This window comes from Salvelinus namaycush, chromosome 5 (genome assembly GCF_016432855.1).
Source record: "Salvelinus namaycush isolate Seneca chromosome 5, SaNama_1.0, whole genome shotgun sequence".
Taxonomy (NCBI): Eukaryota; Metazoa; Chordata; class Actinopteri; order Salmoniformes; family Salmonidae; genus Salvelinus; species Salvelinus namaycush.
The window spans coordinates 48,183,579-48,208,379 of NC_052311.1; the positions used below are offsets into that span (position 1 = coordinate 48,183,579).

General features: G+C 44.2%; 2 protein-coding genes across 4 annotated transcripts; one reads left to right on the top strand and one right to left on the bottom strand.

The window, feature by feature from the left end:
• Window positions 1-351: 351 nt before the first annotated feature.
• LOC120048372 (GATOR complex protein MIOS-like) lies at window positions 352-9,188 on the bottom strand. Of its 3 annotated transcripts, none has more exons than XM_038994296.1 (12): window positions 8,929-9,188; window positions 7,451-8,328; window positions 6,779-7,268; window positions 6,224-6,322; window positions 5,762-6,016; window positions 5,163-5,332; window positions 4,791-4,856; window positions 4,505-4,663; window positions 4,057-4,209; window positions 3,473-3,677; window positions 2,796-2,925; window positions 352-1,704 (listed from the first exon to the last, which is right to left on the bottom strand). In XM_038994296.1, the coding sequence occupies exons 2-12, from the start codon at window positions 8,267-8,269 to the stop codon at window positions 1,614-1,616; spliced, it is 2,637 nt and encodes an 878-aa protein (XP_038850224.1). In that variant the 5' UTR covers window positions 8,270-8,328; window positions 8,929-9,188; the 3' UTR covers window positions 352-1,613. The 3 variants fall into 3 exon arrangements, with proteins under 3 accessions (XP_038850224.1, XP_038850222.1, XP_038850223.1); XM_038994294.1 differs by having other exon boundaries at window positions 3,461-3,677; XM_038994295.1 differs by having other exon boundaries at window positions 3,461-3,677; window positions 9,099-9,175.
• Window positions 9,189-10,806: 1,618 nt separating this feature from the next.
• On the top strand, window positions 10,807-24,345 carry LOC120047151 (collagen alpha-1(XXVIII) chain-like). Its single transcript, XM_038992686.1, has 31 exons — window positions 10,807-10,847; window positions 14,438-15,006; window positions 15,721-15,741; window positions 16,522-16,566; window positions 16,670-16,714; window positions 17,606-17,659; window positions 18,267-18,335; window positions 18,426-18,494; window positions 18,700-18,768; window positions 18,922-18,990; window positions 19,138-19,206; window positions 19,334-19,402; window positions 19,539-19,607; window positions 19,691-19,762; window positions 19,882-19,950; window positions 20,040-20,111; window positions 20,197-20,265; window positions 20,392-20,460; window positions 20,568-20,636; window positions 20,740-20,808; window positions 20,935-21,003; window positions 21,164-21,232; window positions 21,340-21,408; window positions 21,584-21,664; window positions 21,749-21,784; window positions 21,871-21,907; window positions 22,005-22,225; window positions 22,488-22,821; window positions 23,078-23,262; window positions 23,733-24,018; window positions 24,173-24,345. Exons 2-31 carry the CDS (start codon window positions 14,440-14,442, stop codon window positions 24,343-24,345), a joined length of 3,264 nt encoding a protein of 1,087 aa, XP_038848614.1. The 5' UTR covers window positions 10,807-10,847; window positions 14,438-14,439.
• Window positions 24,346-24,801: the final 456 nt, after the last annotated feature.

Sequence of the window (24,801 nt, forward strand, 5' to 3'; positions counted from 1 at the left end):
ATTAAATACATAATGTGTGATGTAATGACATTAATTCATATGGACGAAATGTTGGACAAACCTGACTCTAGGACAAAGACACGATTTGATGAAATATGATCCTCACAGTTTTGAAACAAAATGTGCATAGTCCCTATAGGTTTTATGAGGACTTGTGAGTTTACCCCCTAGATATTTACTGGAGAGTCATTGTGTATTTTATTTCCTTTATACAAATGTAAATATGAGAAAAAACAGTAACAGTTGCATCATACATGATAGTGCATACATTTCCACCAAAGATTGAAGCAATTAGTTACTATGATTCTGTTTTCAAAAGGCAAATGCAAAAACGCTTTTAGGAGACTTGAGTTCAAGAAACTTTTTATTCAGAACGGTACACGCCTACCGAATTTGCCAACCCCACTCCATTATGGTTCACAAAAGGGTACACCATAAAACATCCGACGCTGAGAGACAGTGGTGAAAAACAGAATACAGTAGCTCACATGCCCCCTCCCTACTCCATGACTAAGTGATTTAGCCAGCTCGGGTGCAGGCCCCTCTCACTTACAATGGTTCCCCGAGTCGAAGCAGTAGAGTCCAATGGGGGGGTGGGGGGGTGGCAGAGAAAGAAAAACACATTTACAATGCAGCTTACACATAGCCGTCCCTGTGGAGTACGTCTGGACACCCATCCCGGATTGATGTGTAGTATGCATATTTTGTGCGCGATTTTGGCCCGGGGAGAGAGAACCGAGAGCCTTCTCGCTCTCCAGCTCTCGCCCTCTTTGAGTCAATGGTGTTCAGTTGTGTTCCGGCAGCTGAAGTTCTTTATGAAGAGAACAATCTGGAGGGTCTTGTCGGAGTGCCGAGCAGCTGCTGTTTTTTCTCTGCCTCTTTTCACAAGACACAGGCCGGGAGAGGGGAGGTGAATACACAGACAACTTCCCCCCTCCCTGCCCCTGCACTGTAAGCCCTAACATACAATGTGAGATGAAGAGTGGCACAGGCCAGGGTAACCAGAAGAGAGAGAGCATTGTCAATTTGTTCTCTTTCTGTTGCCTGGGGTAACTAACTTCCTTCTTTCATCACTTTGTCAATGTTTTTCGAGATATCTCAGTCTGATTGTGACCTAGAAAGAAAACTTGAAAAAATTTAAGTCTTAAAACATAGCTACAATATATTGGCACACAATCACATCCTTTACCTGCTGGCTGATTAAAGGAATAGGGGAAATGAAGGCTATATGCTAATGCTAGGAATTAAAGGATCATCCTGATTCAAGTTTGGTTAGAGGAGGCTGTTTATAACACAACCTTTATAATATATCCCTCTAAGGATCTCCTTAATGTCATTAGTAAGCATCAAGCCACAATCCTTCAAGACATTCATTGATTCATCAGTAACACATCTAGCCTCTCTTACCATATGATTATGAAAAGATGTTACGTTTTTATTCAACTCAAGCGATCACCCAGTGTTAACACTATTCAAGCGGCCTGTCCCGAACAGTACCCAGCAACCTGGCTTAGTCTGGGGTGTGTCGACCCCCCTTGGTGCCGTAGTGTAGTGAGAGTGCACAGGCAGGTTTTAGGATGGTGGTTAGGCTGTGAACCCTTCCAGAGGCCCCTCTAGTGGCTGTCTGAAGGCACCAGGTTTCCTGTGGTGTCCAGCTGCATGCACTTACAGGTGCAGGCTGACACTGGACACTCTGTATGGTCCCTATGGGGAACAGAGAGGACAACCAAAGGTTAATCAATGAACAACCATTAAAAAAATGCACAAACCACCGAAAGTGTGAAACTTTTCACAAAGCTACCAAATCACATGCTCCGGTGTAGACCTTACCGTGAAATGCTTAGTTACAAGCCCTTAAACAACAATGCAGTTCAGAAAATATTTACTAAATAAACTAAAGTAAAACAAATATAAAATAAAAAAGTAACAATAAAATAACAATAACGAGGCTATATACAGGGGGTACCGGTACCGAGTCAATGTGCGGGGGTACAGGTTAGTCGAGGTAATTTATACATGTAGATAGGGGTAAAGTGGCTATGCATAGATAATAAACAACGAGTAGCAGCAGTGTAAAAACAAAGGGGGGGTTAATGTAAATAGTCCAGGTGGCTATTTGATTAATTGTTCAGCAGTCTTATGGCTTGGATGTAGAAGCTGTTAAGGAGCCTTTTGGGACTAGATTTGACGCTCTGGTACCGCTTGCCGTGCGGTAGCAGAGAGAACAGTCTATGACTTGGGTGACTGGAGTCTTTGACAATTTTTGGGGCCTTCCTCTGACACGCCTATTATATGGGTTCTGGAAGCTTGGCCCCAGTGATGTACTGGGCTGTACGCACTACCCTCTGTAGCGCTTACGGTCAGATGCCGAGCAGTTGCCATACCAGGCGGTGATGCAACCGGTCAGGATGCTCTCAATGGTGCAGCTATAGGATCATGAGGATCTGGGGACCCATGCCAAATCGTTTCAGTCTCCTGAGGGGGAAAAGGTGTTGTCGTGCCCTCTTCATGACTGTCTTGGTGTGTTTGGAACATGATAGTTTGTTGGTGATGTGGACACCAAGGAACTTGAAACTCTCGACCCACTCCACTAGAGCCCCGTCGATGTTAATTGGGGCCTGTTCAGCCCCCCTTTTCCTGTAGTCCACGATCAGCTCCTTTGTCTTGCTCACATTGAGAGGTTGTTGTCCTGGCACCACACTGCCAGGACATTTTACAAGACCTATGATGCATTCTGTTGACAAAACTACTCTGATACAGAAAATGTTATCTGAACGTTCCGGTAATGTTCTTACCTAAACCAGCTGAGTATGTGACCTGCGTGGCCGCCATGTCGGCAGTTGTGGCACCAGGTGAACCAGTTGTTGAACTGGGCCAATTTGTTTTCCCTGGTCAGATCCACCTTCTCACCTGACTTCCCCGTGCCTGGAAAAAAACAACAGCTGTATGACTACACACATCTAATCTAAACCATAAAATGTGAATGTTTGTTTAGCTTTTTATGTGCTTTGAGATTATTTTCAGTAATGAAAAGCGCTATACAGGTTAACTAAATTACTATTAATAATCTAGTTGATGTTTTATAAGCCAACTAAAGTACAGATCAGTATCTACTATCATCATCACATTCATGATCTGCTTTATTTATTTTCTGTGATTTGTATTAGTTAGTCATACAACAACATTGCTAATATACTGTATGAATGCATTTCTCTCGCTCAATTGCCCTAAAGTGTGTGTATGCACTTGCATTCCTATTTGCATAATAGGGTGTGTAATGAGGAAGTTAGACTGGCTGCAGAACTGTGACAGTAGGGTAAAGTTGACCTTCAACACTGATCCATGACCAGTTTTTCATTCTCTCCCCATAATGGTTATGGTTAGGATTAGGGGAAGGTAAACAGATCCTATATCTGTGGCTACAGGCAACTTCCACCCAGAGCCTATCTGTGGAGCATACCATGTCCAGTACCTGGGCAGTTGGACACAGGCGTGCCCATGTTCATGAGGCAGAGGGCACAGCGGGGGAGGGGCTTCCTGCAGCCGGGGCAGCTGGTGACCTTTGACTTGGTGGGCGAGCCGCTGACCCCGTACTGGCTGAAGCCGCGGCCCTGGTGGGGCATGGCCGAACAGCTGTACGATATGGACTTCCCACAGAAGTTACAGCTCACAAACACCTGCAGCAGGCAACAACACAAAGGTCAAGTGTGATAAGGACTGGCAGGTTAAATTAGAGCAAGCAGAAGCCAACATGAATAGGTTATAGCATCGAGATATTGTTAAGATTATGAAGCTAGAGATTAATGTACGGGTCCAATACAGTGTATCATTATCTGGCTGACCAATAACAAATAAACAACTAGCATCACTTATTAAGCAGAATAATCATATTCATTATTGTGTTTTAAATGTATGTAAAAACCTGCAAGCAAGTTGGTCACTCAGTCACATCCTCTATGTGAAGATTTATGAACAGCTAGACCAAAAGACAGAGACGTGAATAACTATGAACAACTGTCCCTCTCTTAGTGCAGTGTTCCCTTTCCCTTTCCTTGCCTGTGCCAGTGGTTTGGAGCTGGGGTCCAGCTTGCTCCTGTGGATGTCAAACTCAGCCCGTTTGTGCCAGAACCTCCATGCGTCCAGCAGGTTACGGTAGTTCTCGATCCAGCACTGGACACGCGGGTCCTTCACCACCTCCCCTGGGGAACCCTGGGAGGGATGAACACTTGGTAATGAAGCTCCGCTTACAGTGACAGAGCATCACTAAGCATTTGAACCCCAGCAAATCTTAACATTTCAACAAATCTAAAAGCCTGAATGTGGGAAAATCCTTGGGGAAAGATCCAACAATCGATCTTGAGCAAAACTGTCTAATTCTAGCCAACATGGGACAGGTGATCATAGCATGAACCACAAGGTCAGTCAGCCCATTCCATTGACTTCAACCGTTCTACAGTGTGATGTCGGGCAGCGCAAGACTATTCAGCCCCTGCTCCGACCATACCTTGAGCATGCAGAAGCTGGCGGTCTGGACGTCTCCGGTCCGGTCCACGTAGCTCTCCATCAGGTCCACTCCGTCTTTGGTCAGCCCCGTCAGCAGGATCCCCTCTAGGTTCCCCACCTCCTTCATCTCACTGGTCAGTTTCTCCATGTAGCGAGGCAGCTGCATAACAACACACAGAGAAAAGGAAACGCATTCCTTTCAATAGATAGAAACAGGGTAATCAGTGAAAAAAAAACTATTATTATCTATTTAGTATATGTTGTCGTGCGTTTGCTGGAGGTCTTACCTGTGCGTCGTTAAGGAACATGCATGCGAAGGCCACTCGGTCCGTTACGGCCACACTACTCTCATACTAAGGAGGGAAACACAACAAGGTGTGTATGACTAAGATGTACTTTAAAAAAAAGTTGGAATCTTCAAACTACTATGTCAAACACTGTTCTCTTCATGCTGCTGATGATATTTAAGATTAATTTGTAGTTTCCCTGAAAACTCACTGAGGCCCCCTCGTGGTCCCTAGCCCCTTTTGACAATTCAGGTACTATAGCCTTTTGTACTTCAGCCTAACATGATAATGAATGTTATAAAGGATTGGATCATGCACATAAGAATATGGCAACCCAGTTTATATCAATGGTTTACCCCCTCCTCTGCGTACCAGTACTCCGTCGTATGTGCCAAGCTCACTGGTGAGGAAGGCAAACATGACACACAGGTAGGGGTTCTTGAGCTGCAGCCTCAGAGAGCTGCACATCTCCCTCCACAGGGAACTCTTCTCGTCCGTGTAGCCTGACAACGCCATGGCAACCACGTTTAGGTTCAGGTCCCCTGTGAGGAAGGAAGGGTGGGGAAGTTTGGTTTATTTCGCTTGGATAGCTTGGTTTATTAGTCTGGTTTATGAGCTTCCACTGTACACTATAGCCAAATCCTAACCTAATATTGGTGGGTATACTTTCTGACTGTATACTGCTTTTGTTTACAGTGGTGAAATCCCAACAGTATGTTATGGTACTTTTGCTGTGACGTGATGGAAGTGACACCTCAGGCAACAAGAGCACAGGAGAGTAATGCATGTAATGTTAACACTCAATACCTAATTAGTCTCCCTGTCAGTCTGTGACCAGGCAGTAATTAGTAGCACACTTTATGCTGTGTACAGTACATACAGTGTATATTGCAAACAAGTTCTTGAGCCCTTACAAAGAATCTTCAAAAATGCATTACATAGCCCTGTCCCAGATGACTCCACACCAGTACCTCTCTCAGCGGAGGCTCCCTTGTTGAGGATCTGGATGGCCCTGCGGATGTCCAGGTTGAAGAGGGCCACGGCGGCCGCACGCTCCCACTCGCCCTCCCCCTCCAGGGAGCGCAGGAAGGGCTCCACGTTGATGTCGGGGCCTCGGTTGATCCAGCCGCACAGACGAAGGGCAAGGCTGCGCTCCTCGCTGTGGAACCTGGGGACGTCCGTCTGGCGGTCTGAGCCGCTCCAGCACCGTCTGTTCTCTGTAGTGCCTGGTGGAGTAGAGAGCAACAGATATACAAATGTTACTTCAGGGGCTTTTTTTGCTCCAACGCAAAGATAAACCTAGGAGAAACACTGAAAAATAGTTATATAACTTACAGTACCTATGTAGTGTTACATAATACTTTCAAGGGTTCAGCCTATAAATTTAGCCTAGATATAGGCCTAAAGATGATCTATATCTTTAGGTTGCTTACCTGAGCTGGACTTGACTATGTTCTTGATGCCTGAATAGACCAGGGCCTGTTTGCTCCCCTGCTGTTTCTGCTCCATGTCTTCAGTGTACTGTTTCATGAGTGATACTTACATAGGAAACGGAACACTGAGACATCATAAGAACCACAGTGCAAACAATGACATACAATATAGCAACTTAGTCTATCCAGTAGGTCAGGTGTAAGAACACAAAGACAAATGATAATTCAATGAATCACCACAGTGCAAGCAGAACGCCAGGCATGTCTCTCATACAGGGACTACTTTATCTAAAATAAACAGAACAAACAGCACATAAATCACACAAAGCTAGATATGCTCAGAAATTAGTAAGCCCCAGTAATGTAATAAACCAGGGGTATTCAACTCTTACCCTACGAGGTCCGGAGCCTGCTGGTTTTCTGTTCTACCTGATAATTAATCGTACCCACCTGGTGTCACAGATCTAAATCAGTCCCTGATTAGAGGGGAACTATGAAAAAACACTGTGGAGCTGGCTTTGAGGTCCAGTTGAGGTTGAGTGTAATAAAGGATATAGAACAGAGTGTACCACAGGGACTTGAGCTGGGGGTCGTCCCCTCCGGCCAGCAAATGGTTCTTCCACACCTGGACCATATCATGACCGTACCTGGACTGTGCCCTCTGCCTCATCTTAGTTGCTATGTCCTTCTCTACTGTACCCTCCCCTCCCACCCCCGCCTCCTCGGCACACTCATACAGGTGCCTGCCGCAGGCCCACATGAGCGAAGTGGTGGAGCTCCAGGCTAAAGAGATACGTTCGAACACTGTGAAGTCAGTCATGGCGCGGTTGGCAGCCGAAACCACCACCATGCGGTTCTGGGAAGTGGGGTGCCAGGCGAAGCTGCCAATGAGGCTGTTGCTGGGCTGCACGCTGCGCTCGATGATCGTGGGCTCTGTCTCGTCGCCGATGGGCGTGGGCGTGTGCTGCATGTCGTAAAGGCGGATGATGTTGCTGTCACGCGTCAGCGTGGCCAACAGGCCCATACGCGTGGGGCACCAGGCCACCTGGGAATGAAAGGAAAGTGAGTTGTACATCCTTACATCCAAAACATGTAGGCTACAGCACAATTATGCATTACGCTATCACATAAAAGTATACTTCTGATATGTGCAAGTCGATTGTACACTGGATGGCAGGGGAGAACAGAATTTCACAACAGACCAAAAAAAGCATACCAGTAAGTTACCTTGGTGAGCGGCTTGGGCTGCTCGGTGAGCGTGAGCACTGGCTTCTCAAATTTGCGCAGGTCCCAGATGGCCACCTGGCCCTCGAAGAAGGAGGCCACGCGGTCAGGGAAGTGGGGGTCCACTGTCACACCCTGTATGGCCTTGGTGTTGACAAAGGTCTTCTGGCTGGTGTTGCGCAGGTCAAAGATGGCCAGGTTGCGGTGCATGCCAGCCAGGAGCAGCTTCTGGTCGCGGGGCAGCCAGCAGAGGGACAGGCAAGCATCGTTCTGGCCTAGCTCATACAGGGGCTTGGTCACCACTAGGCCAGAGTCTGTGTCTCCTGACGAGAGACGGATCTTTTCAGCGGCTACACTAGCCTCTGGGGAGAACTTACTGCTAATGTCCCATATGAGCACTGAGAAGTCTGCTCTGTGCTTGTCCAGCCCGGCGGCTAGCCAGTTGCTGTCCACAGGGTTCCAGGCTAGGGTGTTGCATTGACGTGCATGCTTGGGCACAAACTCCTTCCCCATCAGCTCCTTGCACTTGGAGTTGTGGCTCTGGCCTAGGCTAGTGAGGACTACCCTGCCGTTAGCCTGTCCAACTGCTAGCAGACATTCAGGCTCGTGCTTTGGGTACCAGGCCACACATTTCATGTATGGGGTGTCAGAGTTGATCGCTAATAGGGTAGCAGCGGTCTCCACAGAGAGCGGGAGAGCTCCGGCTTTGGTCTCGCCGCTCCCCACAGGTCCGATGCGGTACAGTCCAAGCTCTGAGTCACAGATGACATAGCGGTCCGCGTGGTGGGGAGACCACAAAATGTCTGGCTTTGAGCCACTCATTGTTCATATGGAAGAGCTTCTGTCCAGGATAATTCTCTTGCTGTTTACAACTTGGTATACTGGGGGAAAACAGCATTTACAGTACAGTTGAAAGTTACCAGCTGACACATAGCAAGTAGTCTAGTAGTGAGCAAACGAATGTGTTTAGCCTACTTTATATAAACGAATATGTTGAGCATACTTTCTATAAACTTAGCTGAAGATATTGTACAAATGTTGTCACAATGTAGTCAACTACCATTATGTGCAGCACGGGAGCAACATATTAGATCGCTAACTGCTAACGTTAGCTAGTGACATGTGACAAGTGGCACAGCTAACATTTAGTTAGCAATCCCAAGGCGTAAAATAACGATAGGCATAAATTGCAAGATGTTAATGCAACATTGTATCTAGCTAGATAGTTAATTAAACAAAAATGTGGATATAGGATACTTTGTGGCAGATTTGTTAGCAAAAAAATGAAAGTCTGCTAACTTAGCTAGTTACAGTAGTTAGCTAACGTTATCTGGTTAACTAACGTTAGCTACAATTTAGTTGACATCGCAAGATTAGCTTCCCGAACTACCAGTATCAAGAAAACAGATAAACCACAAATAAACATTAGTAAATTGTGTTTCTAATAATAAAGATTAAAAAAAATATTGAAAGAAACTTACACATTTCTACAGACATGTCAACATGAACAAAACTAGGTGTCCACTAGTTACCACAGTCACAAAGTCGAAATGGCCTATATCGTAAAATGTCATGTAAACATTTGCTTGTTGGTCTTAATTTAAGGTTAGGGTAGGCATAAAGGCAGCGGTGTGGTTAGGTTTAAACTCACATTTTAAGAAGATAATTGTAGAAATAGGCGGGCTTTATGATTTTGTGGATGTGGTAACTAGTGGCGACCACAAACCTACGCCGTGCTTGTTTTCATGTTACACCAAAATATTTCCCCGGAAAAAAGCAGATTGCTATTCGAGTGGTCCGGTTACGCGCAAACCCGTTCGAATTTTGGGGAACACGGCACTGTCAATTCCTAAAGGTGGCGCTACAACCAAAGATGTATGATATTGGGATACTACTACATTTATATTATACTGTAATAGTAGATATGCATGTTTAATAGGCTTTTACATCTGTTAGGTGATCAAGAGTTTTCAAACTGGGGTCCCCGTGGGTCCGCAGGGAAGCGCAAGGGGTCCACGGAAAAGTTGGAGAAAGAGAAACAAATTCAGCCCCTTTATTTTTCACTAAATTATATATTTGTTTTATCAAACCTGCAGAACACAAGTTGGGACATAACAAGTTAGCCCTAGTTTACCATAGTACTGACAGGTTGGCCTTATCCTACTGTAAATCAAATTAAGTCTCATTCCACGTGGGCGTTAAATGATTCTTGAACATGCGGGGGAGCCTGTGTTCGTTCTGGTTCTATCTACTGAAAAAAAACATCTGTCTGTTTTTCAAGTTAGTAGGCGTGCAAGTGGAGAAGAGGAAAATCTGCATAACATGTATCAGTTGGGATTTTTATGTACAACATCCAAACAATCACCATGCAGAAAGGTTACAAACAGTTCTAAATAGCAAATAACGGGATTCAACGTAGACTGTGGGGAAAGAGAAATGTTTAAAGAAACCACAACGTGTTTTAACTTTTTATCCTCAGCTTTTTACACCTCTATGGTGCTTAATTAAGCATAATACGTTATAAGGAATTCATGACAGTCGTGTGTACACTGCCCAGAGCTACAATATTACGCGCGCTACTAAATCAAATTGTATTGATCACATACACGTCCTATGGGTGACTACAATTTATTCAGTGTCTGTGAGTCTGTAAAACTGCGAAATTTCATAAAGATACATGAAGATAATACACAGTGACGTGTAGCGCACAATAATCTACACATTCTTGTAGACGAACCGAGCGCTGTCCTTCCCTAAGCGACATCGCACTTCAAGTCGTGGACTAGTCCGAACTGGTGATCAGGACGAGATGCTGCTTCCTAAACCACTCCAGATGATTATACAAAAACCGGCGGCTGTATTTAAATAAGAACTAAGGTAAGATGATAAAAATCCACATTTTCAAATCAAATGACAACTTTCTAAGTAGTTGGGCAATTCTTTTCTTTTGTGGAATGTAAAAGATGAAAAATAGATAACTTTACACTGATGACTTTGTTTTCTAGGCAAGAAAAAAACCATAAATGATGTGGCATGTTGTTTTAGTTGGTCTGTATAAATAGTTGACAACGTTACAGGAATTCATCAAGTATATTTATGTTGCCAGCTTCAGCCCATAGTTGATACAGTGACTCTGCAGATGGCTCATGTACTGTACATTGATTCTGTGCTCCAACAATGATCGTGATTAAGGAGGAGATCGCATCCACACCTGCCATATAGAATGATGTTACACTTGAATAAGACATGTTTTTCTTTATGTTTAGGGTGTGAATGTTGAGAAAGGACAACATGGGGAAAGGAGTGGCTCTGTTCCTTCTACTGTTGTCACTTCTTCACGAGGCTATAGGCCAGAAAATAAGAAACGGAAAGTATAGTGTCCTCAGAGATGGAGAAAATGGTAAATGAAGTCCACATGTTAGTGATGATGGTCAGTCACTGTGGTTTATCCGTTATTATTTTTATCTATATGGTTACATTACATTTGAAATACCCCGTGCATGTTAAAGGGGGGCTGAATTGACTGATTTAGCCTCGGTTTCAATTCTCATTAGGAAATGCGACTGAGAATAACACTTAACCATCGTTCCGTGTCATACCGTCTTTTTCCTAAATTATCTCGTTAATCTTAGTTTTGGACTGACTTAATGACGAAAATGATCCTATTTACACTAGAGAAAAAAATTCTGACTCATATCGATGGCACATAGGCCGTTTTCAAGAGGAAAAATTGCTTATTACATTCAGTTGCTCTTTAAGGTGTTTCGGTCTTTTCTAAAAAAGGGTGCACAATCTGCTGGAGAAGTCAAACAACGTCCTCAGCCAACAGGAAGATTTTAATTGATCAATGTCTAAATGTCTAAATCATTGTAACAGTGATTTACTCTAAGTAGATGTACAGTGCATTTGGAAAGTATTCAGACCCGTTGACTTTTTCCAAATGTTTGTTACAGCGTTATTCTAAAATTGTTTTTTTAAAATGTTTATTCTAATAAATCTACACACAATACCCATAATGACAAAGCAAAAATAGGTTTTTAGATTTTTTTGCAAATGTATTAAAAAAAATAAACTGAAATGTACATTTACATAATCAGACACTTTACTCGGTACTTTGTTGAAGCACCTTTGGCAACGATTACAGCCTTAAGTCTTCTTGGGTCTGACGCTACAAGCTTGGCACAGCTGTATTTGGGGAGTTTCTCCCATTCTTCTCTGCAGATCCTCTCAAGCTCTGTCAGGTTGGATGTGGAGCGTTGCTGCACAGCTATTTTCAGGTCTCTCCAGAGATGTTCAATCGGGTTCAAGTCCGGGCTCTGGCTGGGCCACTCAAGGACATTCAGAGACTTGTCCCGAAACCACTCCTGCGTTATCTTGGCTGTGTGCTTAGGGTCGTTGTCCTGTTGGAAGGTAAAGCTTCACCCCAGTCAGGTCCTGAGCGCTCTGGAGCAGGTTTTCATCAAGGATCTCTCTGTACTTTGCTCTGTTCATCTTTCCCTCGATCCTGAGTAATCTCCCAGTCCCTGCCGCTGAAAAACATCCCCACAGCATGATGCTGAAATCACCATGCTTCACTGTAGGGATGGTGCCAGGTTTCCTCCAGACGTGACACTTGTCATTCAGGCCAAATAGTTCAATCTTGGTTTCATTAGACCAGATAATCTTGTTTCTCATGGTCTGAGAGTCTTTAGGTGCCTTTCGGCAAACTCCAGGTGGGCTGTCATGTGCCTTTTACTGAGGAGTGGCTTCCATCTGGCCACTCTACCATAAAGGTCTGATTGGTGGAGTGATGCAGAGATGGTTGTCTTTCTGGAAGGTTCTCCCATCCCCACAGAGGAACTCTGTAGCTCTGTCAGAGTGACCATCGGGTTCTTGGTCACCTCCCTGACCAAGGTCCTTCTCCCCCGATTGCGCAGTTTGACCGGGCACCAACTCTAGGAAGTGTCTTGGTGGTTCCAAACTTCTTCCATTTAAGAGTCATGGAGGCCACTGTGTTCTTGGGGACCTTTGCAGAAATGTTTTGGTACCCTTCCCCAGATATGTGCCTCGACACAATCCTGTCTCGGAGCGCTATGGACAATTACTTCGACCTCATGGCTTGGTTTTTGCTCTGACATGCACTGTCAACTGTGGGACCTTAAATAGACAGCTGTGTGCCTATCCAAATCATGTCCAATCAATTTAATGTACCACAGGTGGACCGTTTTAGAATAAGGCTGTAAGGTAACAAAATGCGGAAAAAGTCAAGGGGTCTAAATACTTTCCGAATGCCCTGCATACTGAATAAAAATATAAACGCAACATGCAACAATTTCAAAGATAAGGAAATCAGTCAATTGAAAAAACATTATTAGGCCCTAATCTATGGATTTCACATGACTGGGAATACAGATATGCATCTGTTGGTCACATATACCAAAAAAAAAAAAATTTGCAGTGTGGATCAGAACCAGTCAGTACCTGGTGTGACCACCATTTGCCTCATGCAGCTCGACACATTTCCTTCACATAGAGCTGATCAGGCTGTTGATTGTGGCCTGTGGAATGTTGTCCTACTCGTCTTAAATGGCTGTGTCGAAGTTGTTAGCTATTGGTAGGAACTGGAACACGCTATCGTACACGTCAATCCAGAGCATCCCAAACATGCTCAATGGGTGACATGTCTGGTGAGTATGCAGGCCATGGAAGAACTGGGACATTTTCAGGTTCCAGGAATTGTGTACAGATCCTTGCAACATAGGGCCGTGCATTATCATGCTGAAATATGATGTGATGGCGGCGGATGAATGGCATGACAATGGGCCTCAGGATCTCGTCGCGGTATCTCTGTGCATTCAAATTGCCAGCAATAAAATAATTTGTGTTCATTGTCCGTAGCTTAGGCCTGCCCATACCATAACCCCATCACCACCCATGAGGCACTCTGTTCACAATGTTGACATCAGCAAACCGCAAATGTTGTGCACAAATGTGTTTACATCCCTGTTAGTGAGAATGTAAAAGTGGCCAAGATAATCCCTCCGCCAGACAGGTGTGGCATATCAAGAAGCTGATTAAACAGCATGATCATTGCACAGGTGCACCTTGTGCTGTAATAACACGTTTTGTATGTAAAAACCCATTCTGATTGGCTGGGCCTGGCTCCCCAGTGGGTTGGCCTGGCTCCCAAGTGGGTTGGCCTGGCTCCCAAGTGGGTGGGCCTATGCCCTCCCAGGCCCACCCATGGCTGCGCCCATGCCCAGTCATGTGAAATCAGTGGTGAAAAAAGTACCCAATTGTCATACTTGTAAAAGTATAGATACCTTAATAGAAAGTTACTCAAGTAAAAGTAAAAGTCACCCAGTAAAATACTAAAAGTATTTGGTTCTAAATATACTTAAGTATCAAAAGTAAATGTAATTGCTAAAATATACTTAAGTATAAAAAGTTAAAGTATAAATCATTTCAAATTCCTTCTATTAAGCAAAGCAGGCGGCACCATTTTCTTGTTTAAAAAATGTATGGATGGCCAGGGGAACACTCCAACACTCAGACATCCTTTACAAAAGATGCATTTGTGTTTAGTGAGTCTGCCGGATCAGAGGCAGAAGGAATGACCATGTGTTGTCTTGATAAGTGCGTGAATTGGACAATTTTCAGTCAGGGAAAATGTATGGAGTAAAAAGTACATTATTTTCTTTAGGAATGTAGTGAAGTAAAAGTAAAAATAGTCAAAAATATAAATAGTAAAGTACAGATACCCCAAAAAACTACTTAAGTAGTACTTTAAAGTATTTTTCCGTAAGTACTTTACACCACTGTGTGAAATCCATAGATTAGAGACTAATTTACTTATTTTTATTGACTGATTTCTAAATGAACTGTAACTGAAATTGTTGCATGTTACATTTATATTTTTGTTCAGTATAAATGTTCATTTGCTTTTGACATTTGCCTGAAGTATATCCAATCGATCTCCATGTGAAACACATGTATGCATCCCTCTTCCAGACATGACAACATGCTCCATGGAGGTGGCCTTCATTCTGGACAGTTCGGAGAGCGCCAAGACCTTGCTGTTCGAGAAGCAGAAGTCCTTTGTTCTGCATTTCAGCACTCGTCTCACCATGCTCCAGTTGTCTGGATGGACCCTAAAGCTGCGGATGGCTGCTCTCCAGTACAGCAGCTCCGTGTCTGTAGAGCACAGCTTCACTGCCTGGCAGGACCTGGATGTGTTCCACAGCAGAGTCAGCTCCATGGCCTACATTGGCCATGGCACCTACTCCACCTACGCCATCACCAACGCCACACAACTCTTCACCCAGGAGACCAAGGAGGACAGCGTCAGGGTGGCGGTGCTCATGACCGACGGTGCTGATCATCCGAGGAACCCTGATGTGATCGGAGCAGCGGCGGATGCTAAGGGTAGTGGTGTGAAGCTCATTGCTATAGGGTTGTCGGACCTGGCCCGCCAGAGCCAGAACAGTGCCAAACTCCGGGCTATCGCCAGCACTCCGGCCAAGCAATTCGTCCACAGTCTCACTGACCCCCAGCTAGAGGAGAAGTTACTGAAAGAGTTGGTGAGTGTTCTGTTATCAAAGTCACCCTACACTCAAGTTGAAGATGATTGGTATGCTGAACCAGCCCAGCACGGTATAGTTTGGGATCATTAGTTTGTAGTGTGAAAAGGGTATGATAGTACCTTCCACACTGTCTTTTCTATATGAGTATGAGAACTTCAAAGCTTTTTCCAGAGGTTTGTGAGGGTACAAAGTGAGGGTAACTAAGTTAGTTGCCACACAACATCACTGTCCAACAGTACTGAGCTCCTCAGATAAACTTGTCTTGTTATCATGTCTGTGTCCTAAGCGGGGGCTCAAACCTCAATGGCAGAATTGTTCCTGTGTGGGGAATTCTTCCCCTAATATGCCTTTTCCATATACACAGAGATTTGTCTATAGTCTAAATGAGGTCAAGACCTGTCTATGGGCAAATAATAGCATAAATTTTCCAAAAATCCATCATAGTTTTTCTAATTCATATTCGTCATTAGAGGAGGTTTAAAAGAGACAGCTTTATTAAGCAAAACTGACAGGAAGTGATCTAGCTCCCTATTGCCTGTACCCCCTGTTGTTTTATTCTTCCTTAGAACAATGTCTTGACCATCTGTACCATTGTTCATGTACAGTAAGGCTTGCTCAGGTACAATACAATGTTCAGTCAATAGTGGTACTGTTGAAATTGTTTCTAGGTAAAAATCTCATACAATCTTCTTGTATTTTTTTCCCATCCAGGGTGCAATAGCGCTTGAGGCGGTAAGTACTTCAAAACAATAACACTACAATGCCACTGGAAGTAGCAGGTGGAGTGATAAGACTGATTTTGTATTATTTTCATTGTATCAGTGTCCGCAGGCTAAAGTGTGTTTGTGTGAAAGAGGGGAGAGAGGCCCTCCTGGAAACCCAGTGAGTACACGAGACGTTTTTCAACAGTACATCTAGGTCTACAGTAAGGATTATGCAGTAACCCAGTATGACTGACGCACCACACAAAAACAAAACAAAAACCTTGTAAGAAATACAGAATACTCTCATTCAACAATGACTCCATATACTAACTTATTGTGTATCATCAAGGGTAAAAAAGGAGATCCAGGATATGAAGGACCATCTGGTCTAAAAGGATCACGGGTAAGTAGTAAAAAGATAGTGATTTTCACTATTTTAATGACCTCAGCGATCTACATACAATCCTGATCTCACATTTATAACACTGTCTCAATTCTACAAGGGAGAACCTGGAGTCAGTGGCCGACCAGGAAGTGACGGTCTTGAGGTATACTATGTATTTCTTTATTCTGTCATTATTTTCTGAGGCATTCTGTTCTAATTAACTTCCATCTAACCACCACATGTCCATAGTTGACTGAGATACCTTCAGTACTGGGTGTTGAACACGGTTGTTCTTACTTTACAGGGCAGTCCTGGTTATAACGGTGACAAGGTGGGACATCTGCTTTCAAGACATTTCAGAATACAACTGTCTTGCTTAAAAGTGTTTTGCCAATGATTGGTTGAACCTGTGCTGTATTTCAGGGGGAGATAGGAGACTGTGGCACCCCTGGGGATAAAGGAGATGAAGTAAGTACAAAGATTACTGTGCCATTTTGGTTCAATCAACATTGTGATCTATTCTACAGTATGTGTGCCAATGGAAGCATGATGTCATCTTGTCATCTTACAGGGCCCCGGAGGACCTCCTGGCCCACGGGGACCCAGAGGAGACCAGGTACAATGTAACATCGTTGTTTTCATTAGAACACAACTCCTTCAACACATTAACACATGTTTTTAGGACCTTGTCTTAATCATGAATGCATATGATACAGTATGTTCATATGGAATAGGTTCATTGATTCTCAATGAATGATGCACTTTAGAGCAAGGGCTGAGTACTTTTTTAACTGAGATGTTGTTTGATGACAGGGTGAAAATGAGTACAGACATTGAGAACAGATGACATCTAAGTTAGTCAGAGACATCCCTTATTCTCAAATATGGAAAATGGAAGTTGAGTTTGTCGTTTTTACACCCATGCACTTATGGAATGTGAATTTTGGATTATGCCTAATCCCGATGCTAATGTGAGTATCTAAAGCAGTGAATCCAGGCTTGCAGGATATTATTCTTTTCCAGGAGCAGACTTTGTGTCGTAGGATTAGCTGCTAGGACAGGGTTGCCAGTACAGTGGCACTATTCCTCCTCACTATCAGCCCCTCGTCTGGCATGGTATCAGTGATAGTGTTGTTTTGACACCAGGCCCTGACAATGGAACGAAACTACTGCTCTGTTCTGTATAGTTCTGTGCATTTGTATTGCATTAGTTCAACTGTAAGAATTGACTACTAACTGGTACATTGTAAAATGTAAAATACACCTCCTCACAATATAGATTTTTTCAGATATCAGGGATGAGTTAGATTTTCTGGGCTATCAATTCTATACAAACAGTAGCTACATACTGTACAGTGAGAAAAAAGGCTGTTGTAGACGCCATTTCAAAACCATTTCACATGGACTTGTTAGGATACTGCAATGGAACCAGTGCATTATATAAATCAACTTCATTGTGCTTTTATTCATTAAGGCCATTTCTGGATTTTTTTGGTTTCTTCCACAGGGTGTTAACGGACCACCCGGGGACCAGGGTCCGGAGGGCCAAACAGGACCTAAAGTAGGCATGCTGATTCTCAGCCAATGACATTCAAGGGTGCTAGGAAATCAGCCAATTACATTCATGGGTGTTACTGTATGAAATTTTCACACAGCATCTCTATTGTCAAAGTGTGTTGCTTGGCCAGAGAAGCCATGAGAGCTGAGTTGACCTTGCTGTCCGTTTCTATTTAAATACCGATCCTTCACTTTCTGTCACACATTGACCAGACCTCTCAAACAAGGAAGGCCTTGGAATCAGGAGTGATTTAGAGCTATTTAGCTATTTAGCGATAAAAAATCTAAAAAAATCTGACATAATCAAGAACATAATGTATAGCAGGAACAAGTGACTGCTGTATTCTTCGTAAATGCCATTCTGAGCCATTCTGAGATGCGTTATTGAATCCCATGAAGATCCTTTGTCTGCATTTTATTGCCATTTTCCATCCTCGTAGACTTCTGTTGGAATGGATAGAGTTCCTCTGTGGAGAAGCACCGGGGAAGGGTTTTCTCCCACAGTATGAACTTGGAATAGAAGTGTTTTATGACTAACTTGTTGGTGGTGTGGGTTTCAAGTAGTAGGCGTTTTGACAAATTCACACTGTGATCGTACACCTCTAACACAGGGGGACCAAGGAACCACCGGTGCATCTGGACCAGCAGGGGACATTGGCATTGGGTTCCCAGGTCCAAAGGTAACCTAATAATAAACATTACAGAGATGATGCTATACATTTACAGTTTATGTAAATAACATAAATGTTGAAATGTGTCATTGTTCTCAGGGGGCCAAAGGAATTCAGGGAAGACCAGGAACCCTTGGTCCCATTGGAATTGGAGAGCCAGGACAGCCAGTAAGTATTACTGTAGATGCCAGCTTTGGATACCTAAACAGTGATCGCTATGGGAACGTTATACATGACCCTATCCTTCTACCTCTGATTCATATGATCAGATTTGACAATGGTAATCTAAAAACAAAACTAAATGTTTCCATTTACTGGACAGTAAATGTTGAAACTGTTTGAGGGTCAAAAATGATGAGACTGTTTATTTCAGGGACCCCCAGGACTTGCTGGAGCACAGGGTAACCAGGGAGCTGTTGGGGAGGGGCTCGCTGGCCCAAAGGTGGGCAAATATTTCAGTGTCCGAGCATTATACTGTTAGATATAACTGTACACATCCTAAAGTCAGAATGAGGTCTGGTGTAAGTACAACAGGCCATTAATATGTCATATTGTTTTTTTAAATCAATGTGGACTCAAGTATCTATTTTTTCAGGGGGATCGAGGCTACGAGGGCCCCAGAGGTGAGCGTGGTCTCACTGGTGTTGGGGTCAAAGGTGATAAGGTAAAGCAAGTTTAAGACTATTGGACATTACTATGTTGAGGTCTTATGTTAGTCCGTATGATGATAAATGATCAATGATCCATTGAGAATGATCCCATATTCCTTCAGTGAAATGACATTTGATGGGTGGTCTTATGTTTCTCTCAGGGAAATCCTGGACAGCTTGGATCACAAGGACCGGTGGGAATGCCAGGGACAGGAATTCAAGGAGAAAAGGTACATTCTGATTCAACTGCAGTCAGATCCTTCTGTATAATGTCAATATGTCTATTCTCAAACATACTGTATACTCACACATACTTATACTCATATTCCTTTTCTTCTAATGTCCCCTTCTTTTCAGGGGAACCAAGGGCCAGTTGGCCCTCCAGGCCCCAGAGGGAATCCAGGTGTGGGACTTATGGGCCAAAAGGTAAGGTTGATTGTCACATGATCAAAGGGAGTCTAATGGCAGGCAAAAATGGAAGTCTTAGATCTGAATGCAAGACGCAAACATGCAGTATATTAATTTAGTAAATATGATGTCACATATACTGTTTGTTCTACAGGGAAGCCAAGGCTTCTCAGGTGAGCCTGGAATCCCAGGGGAGAGCGGTGTTGGGGAGCCAGGACCTAAAGTAAGTCTGATGGTTTAGTAAGACAGTATTTAAACCAGATGAAGTAAAACTGTGTTAATAGAGATTTGCAAATGCTCCTCTAGGGAGACCCAGGATCGGAGGGGTTGCCTGGTATTCCGGGCCTCTCTGGAGAGGATGGAGACATAGGACAGAAGGTGGGCACAGTGTGCTGTGATGCAATGTCATTATCACTAGGACAGTACATTAATGCCAGGCTGTCAACTGACAGTGTTCATTGTTTACAGTATTGTGTATTTATTTCACATGGTATCAGGGTGACATTGGGTTACATGGGCCCAGGGGACCTGATGGGGCACCCGGAAAAGGTGTCCCTGGAGAAAAGGTACAAATCAGTTATCTTAAAGCATTTTCACTATTTCAAAGGATGTATGGAAAAGAGTGTCTGAAATCAAGCTGTGACTATTCTCTCAGGGAGACCGAGGGGAGCGGGGCTCCAGGGGCCAGCTAGGGGCAGTAGGGCCTGTGGGGCAAATGGGGGCCAAGGTAAGCACATGCACAACAGTCATGCTCAACACTACTGACCCAAAGCATGGTTGGTTCTGCTGTTATAAAATGTTTCCTGTTTCAGGGTGAACCCGGACGTGCTGGACGAGCAGGTACAAACGGACCACCTGGGCGGGGGTTACCCGGTATCAAGGTAAGTTCTGGTGAGAAGGAACATTGACAACACTGTTGGTTACTACTTTATTAGGATATTAAAGTGTTACCATATCTTAAGGATGACGTCAGTGTTCTATTTTATGTTGGGTTGTTTTGTTTCCAGGGGGACCCTGGTGCAGTAGGCCCACCCGGACATGTTGGTGAACCAGGAATAGGAATCACTGGACCGAAGGTCATTTGATTCAGCTTCTTTCCGTTTGATTTGGGAGGTGCAAGTATTTCTCAAATGTCCAATGAACCACATAAGACCATTGGTGTGAAACCACTCTATCTTTTAAGGGGGAGAGAGGGCTACCAGGGCCCATTGGTCCACCTGGGCTTGAAGGGGAAGGCCTTCCTGGAACTCCAGTAAGTATCCCCATTTTCTCTAGTATTATGATCATATTCATTGATCTATGCTGACTATTCAGTATGTATACTGTATGAATGGATGTTCTGTCATGCTTATTAGGGAGCCCCTGGAGTACCAGGACTGACGGGTGAGATTGGACCAGAAGGAAAAGGTTTACCTGGTCCTAAGGTGAGTTTTCCGGTGTAATAATTGCATAAGGTCACAAAATAACCTTAACCCAATTATAGGGGCAACTTAATGTGTTTGTTTTGTGATCTCTATGTGAGTATTTAACCTGAGGATCTTTCTGTTCAGGGAGACCGTGGAACTCCAGGCCCCACAGGACTAGCTGGAGCACCAGGAGTTGGGCTAATGGGCCCCAAGGTCATAAATACTATTCAGACCAATAATAATCATTTTTACCAATGTGTAGGAGGATAAATTAGCCATCATGATTGGAGTACACAGGATATCAATGATTGAGCAAGATTAATAGGAACCATATGACTGGCGGAGCATCAAGATGACATGATTCTCTCTGCAGGGGTCAGCTGGTCAGATTGGAGCACCGGGTCCCCAGGGACTGCCTGGAGAGGGCATTCAAGGACCAAAGGTACAGTTAAAGGACCGTTTAGTAAGCCATGTTAGGTCATAGTACAGCCAGGCATATACTAGTGCTGTTTCCACAGGTCAAAATGCTGAATTGATTTTGCCTGATAGGGGGAGTCAGGATTCCAGGGGACCACGGGCCCCAGGGGGCCCCCAGGACAGGGTATTCAAGGGGATAAGGTAAGAACCTCCACACAAACAACATAACATGTAGCTTAATAAATATAGAGATGTTATCCAATCTCTAATCTCGGCAGCCAGAACCAAATCCAGTCTCACAAATGGTCTTGAACTTGACAAAGTTATAATGCTTTCCAAGTTATAGAAAAATGATTCAGTTTTGCTGTTCCTACAGGGAGACAGGGGGTTCGTGGGTGAACGAGGCAGAAAGGGGGACGGTGGAGAGACTGGAGAGACAGGAGCTGCTGGACCTTTGGTACTAGTCTTACTATAAATCTGGAAAAAGCATGGACATTATCAGATGTATATATTTGTTATTGAGTGACCTCCTGAATTACAGGGCAGACTGGGAGAAAAAGGGGAACCTGGCCTAACAGTAAGTATAGTCTGTTTTGTACACTGTACCTCCGTACTGTAGTATTACAATGACTAGACACTAAAGTGTTTTACCATCTGTTACAGAGAGAGGAGGTCATCAAACTGGTCAGATCTATATGTGGTTAGTGTGGTAATGTGGTAATTCACACACCAGGTACAATACCATACCTGTAATGGCTGTTTGCAGAGACTTTCAATGAATCTATCTCTTTCCCCAGGATGTGGGGTGAAGTGCCGTGAGAGCCCACTGGAGTTGGTCTTTGTGATTGACAGCTCAGAGAGTGTGGGCCCTGACAACTTCAACGTGGTTAAGGACTTTGTGAACGCTCTGGTCGACCGTGCCTCCGTGAGCCGGGAGACCACTCGCGTCGGGGTAGTCCTCTACAGCCACATCAACATGGTGGTGGTCAGTCTGCACCAGCAAGCCAGCCGGGACCAGGTCAAGACTATCTCAGTTTTATATTTCTCAAAACTTTATTGAAGCCTCTGTAACATTCAATTCATATGACATAACAGTTCAATGCAAGGTGATTTTCTCTCAAGCGTCCAAAATGAAAAATCTTACTCTCTAGTTCAGTAGCCTGGTCCCAGATCGGTTTGTGCTGTCTTGCCAACTCTTATGGTCATTGTCACATAAGACCTCACAAACAGATCTGGGACCAGGCTACATCAGAGATGTTATAAATATTTATCACCACCAGGTGAAGAAGACGGTCCGCACAATGACCTACCTGGGCGAAGGCACCTTCACGGGCAGCGCCATACATCAGGCCAACCAGGTGTTCCGGGCGGCCAGGCCCGGGGTGAGGAAAGTGGCCATAGTGATCACAGATGGACAGGCGGACGAGAGGGACTCTGTGAGGCTGGAGGAGGCAGTGAAAGAGGCCAATGGCAGTAACATTGAGACGTTTGTCATCGGGGTGGTGAACCAGAGTGATCCGCTGTACGAGGAGTTTAAGAAAGAGCTCCACCTCATGGCCTCTGACCCAGACAGGGAACACGTCTACCTGATTGATGACTTCAAGACACTTCCTGGTAAGCAGGAAGTACCTTTCACTATGATGTCCATCCTTACTGAGGTTTATGTTCCCTGTAAGGAACATCTTGTAAAGCTACAGTTATATTTGAATAGTTAATGTGGGCCTGAATAATTCTAAAGCCAGAGAAACACCTGTGCTGTTAAAACTAGCCAAAGAAAATTCAGTCCTAAATATCTGTACGTTTTACATAGCTGTGTCTTATTGCCTAGTCCCAATAATATCGGGGTACTGTCTTGTCTTGGCTCGTCCAGCCCTTGAGAGCAAGCTGCTGAGTCGGATCTGTGAGAGTGATGGCGGGGCCCAATTCAGCTCCATCCCTAGCTCCAGATACTCCCCCGGAACCCCTGGACAAGCCGGGATTGTCAGGGAAACCCCAGAGAGGACTGATACTGACACACCGACTTTCAATGGAGACTTTAAAAAAACACAGATGGTGGTGAGAATGACAACACTTCCACTTTACATAATGCTTCTGTCATAATCAGAATAGGGCTGCACATTTACTGAGGATTACGGAGCTCACTAAGCTTTGCAGTACAATATATCATGACATTGTAAAATATAATATTGTGAAGAAAATTAGGAGAACTCACCATAACCAAATGATTGCTAAAAAGGCCCCACATAAGGATAGTGTCTGAACTTGAATTTCCGCTAAATCAGCCATGAATTGAGTGTGTGTGTGTGTGTGTGTGTGTGTGTGTGTGTGTGTGTGTGTGTGTGTGTGTGTGTGTGTGTGTGTGTGTGTGTGTGTGTGTGTGTGTGTGTGTGTGTGTGTGTGCATGCACATGTTCATTTGCAAATGCGTTCATACATGGACCTGTGTGTCAAGATTTTGATTGCAATCACATACTATAGCAGATGTACAAAATACATATATCCATTTCTTTACCCTCTGTTAAACAGCCAGGTCCACCAGGAGAGTCAGACAGAGTCTTTATCCCACAGGGCCCCCAGACCGGGGACCGAGATAACTCGGAGACCAACAGGGTCCCATCCTTTGACAGGGAACCCTTCAAGCGCCTACCAGAGTTCCTTCTTCCGTCAGAGATGAAGAACCCCTCCCACAGTGTGGTCATGACGGGCTCCCAGGCCCCCACCCAGAGGCCCCTTCCCGTAGTAAAGCTACCCGGGCTCCCCCCAACCTCTCCCCCAACCTCTCCACCTCTGCCCCAGGATGCTTTAATAGCGGGTGATTTGATTGATAGGATATAGCACTTTTCCAGAGCTCAAACTACTGTGTGGCCTTTGCTGATATTTCCTCATTTCCTCTTCTTGTCATTTCATAGAACGCTATACAGTACAAGTAAAAGCAATGTCCCCCATTTTTCTTCCTTTTTCCCCAGATGAGAGATGTGGACAGACTCTGGACCCCGGGCCTTGCAGGAATTACTTTGTGAAGTGGTACTATGACACTACGGCTAATGCCTGTGCCCAGTTCTGGTTCGGAGGCTGTCAGGGAAACCAAAACCGATTTGAGTCGGAGAAGAGCTGCAAAAAAACCTGTGTTAAGGTCTAACATACACACATTTGTTGACTTGTTTTGAATGCTTACAAATCTACTTGACTGTATTGATAAGACATGATATATTTGGGTCAAAGGTGGGTCAATTTCAATATCAGTGCCTTATCTCTTCACCAATACTTTGACATGGGGATAGAAATTGGATAGAAAACTTGTCGAAGAGAGGACTAGGTGATGTTGGGACCAAATGCTCGATCACAGTTATTTTGGATTCGTGTTCCCTCGTCTTGGAACTGTTGGTGGTAACATGGCACCAATTCAATTTAACTTGAATTAAATTGAATTTATCCCCTCAGGGGCAATAAGCTATTTATATAACTCTGTATATGTGTGTCTTTGGTTTAACATAAGCTCCCTCATTTCTTGGAGGTAACTGTAAGTGAATGAGACTTAGGGCGTTTTGAAAGTATACAGTGAGGGAACCATTCCATTTATTCATGTTCAAGATGG

What these genes read in the sequence shown, in the direction of transcription:
- LOC120048372 (XM_038994294.1), bottom strand. Translation starts at nt 8,269, where the DNA reads ATGAGTGGCTCAAAGCCAGACATTTTGTGGTCTCCCCACCACGCGGAC. An exon ending in GCACATACGACGGAGTACTG is followed by an intron (nt 4,857 to 5,162) that starts GTACGCAGAGGA and finishes TTCCCTCCTTAG; the next exon opens with TATGAGAGTAGTGTGGCCGT. An exon ending in CTGCCCAGGTACTGGACATG is followed by an intron (nt 2,926 to 3,460) that starts GTATGCTCCACA and finishes GTTTTTTTCCAG; the next exon opens with GCACGGGGAAGTCAGGTGAG.
- LOC120047151 (XM_038992686.1), top strand. Translation starts at nt 14,440, where the DNA reads ATGACAACATGCTCCATGGAGGTGGCCTTCATTCTGGACAGTTCGGAG. An exon ending in AGGGCCAAACAGGACCTAAA is followed by an intron (nt 17,660 to 18,266) that starts GTAGGCATGCTG and finishes CCTCTAACACAG; the next exon opens with GGGGACCAAGGAACCACCGG. An exon ending in AAGGGGAACCTGGCCTAACA is followed by an intron (nt 21,785 to 21,870) that starts GTAAGTATAGTC and finishes CATCTGTTACAG; the next exon opens with AGAGAGGAGGTCATCAAACT.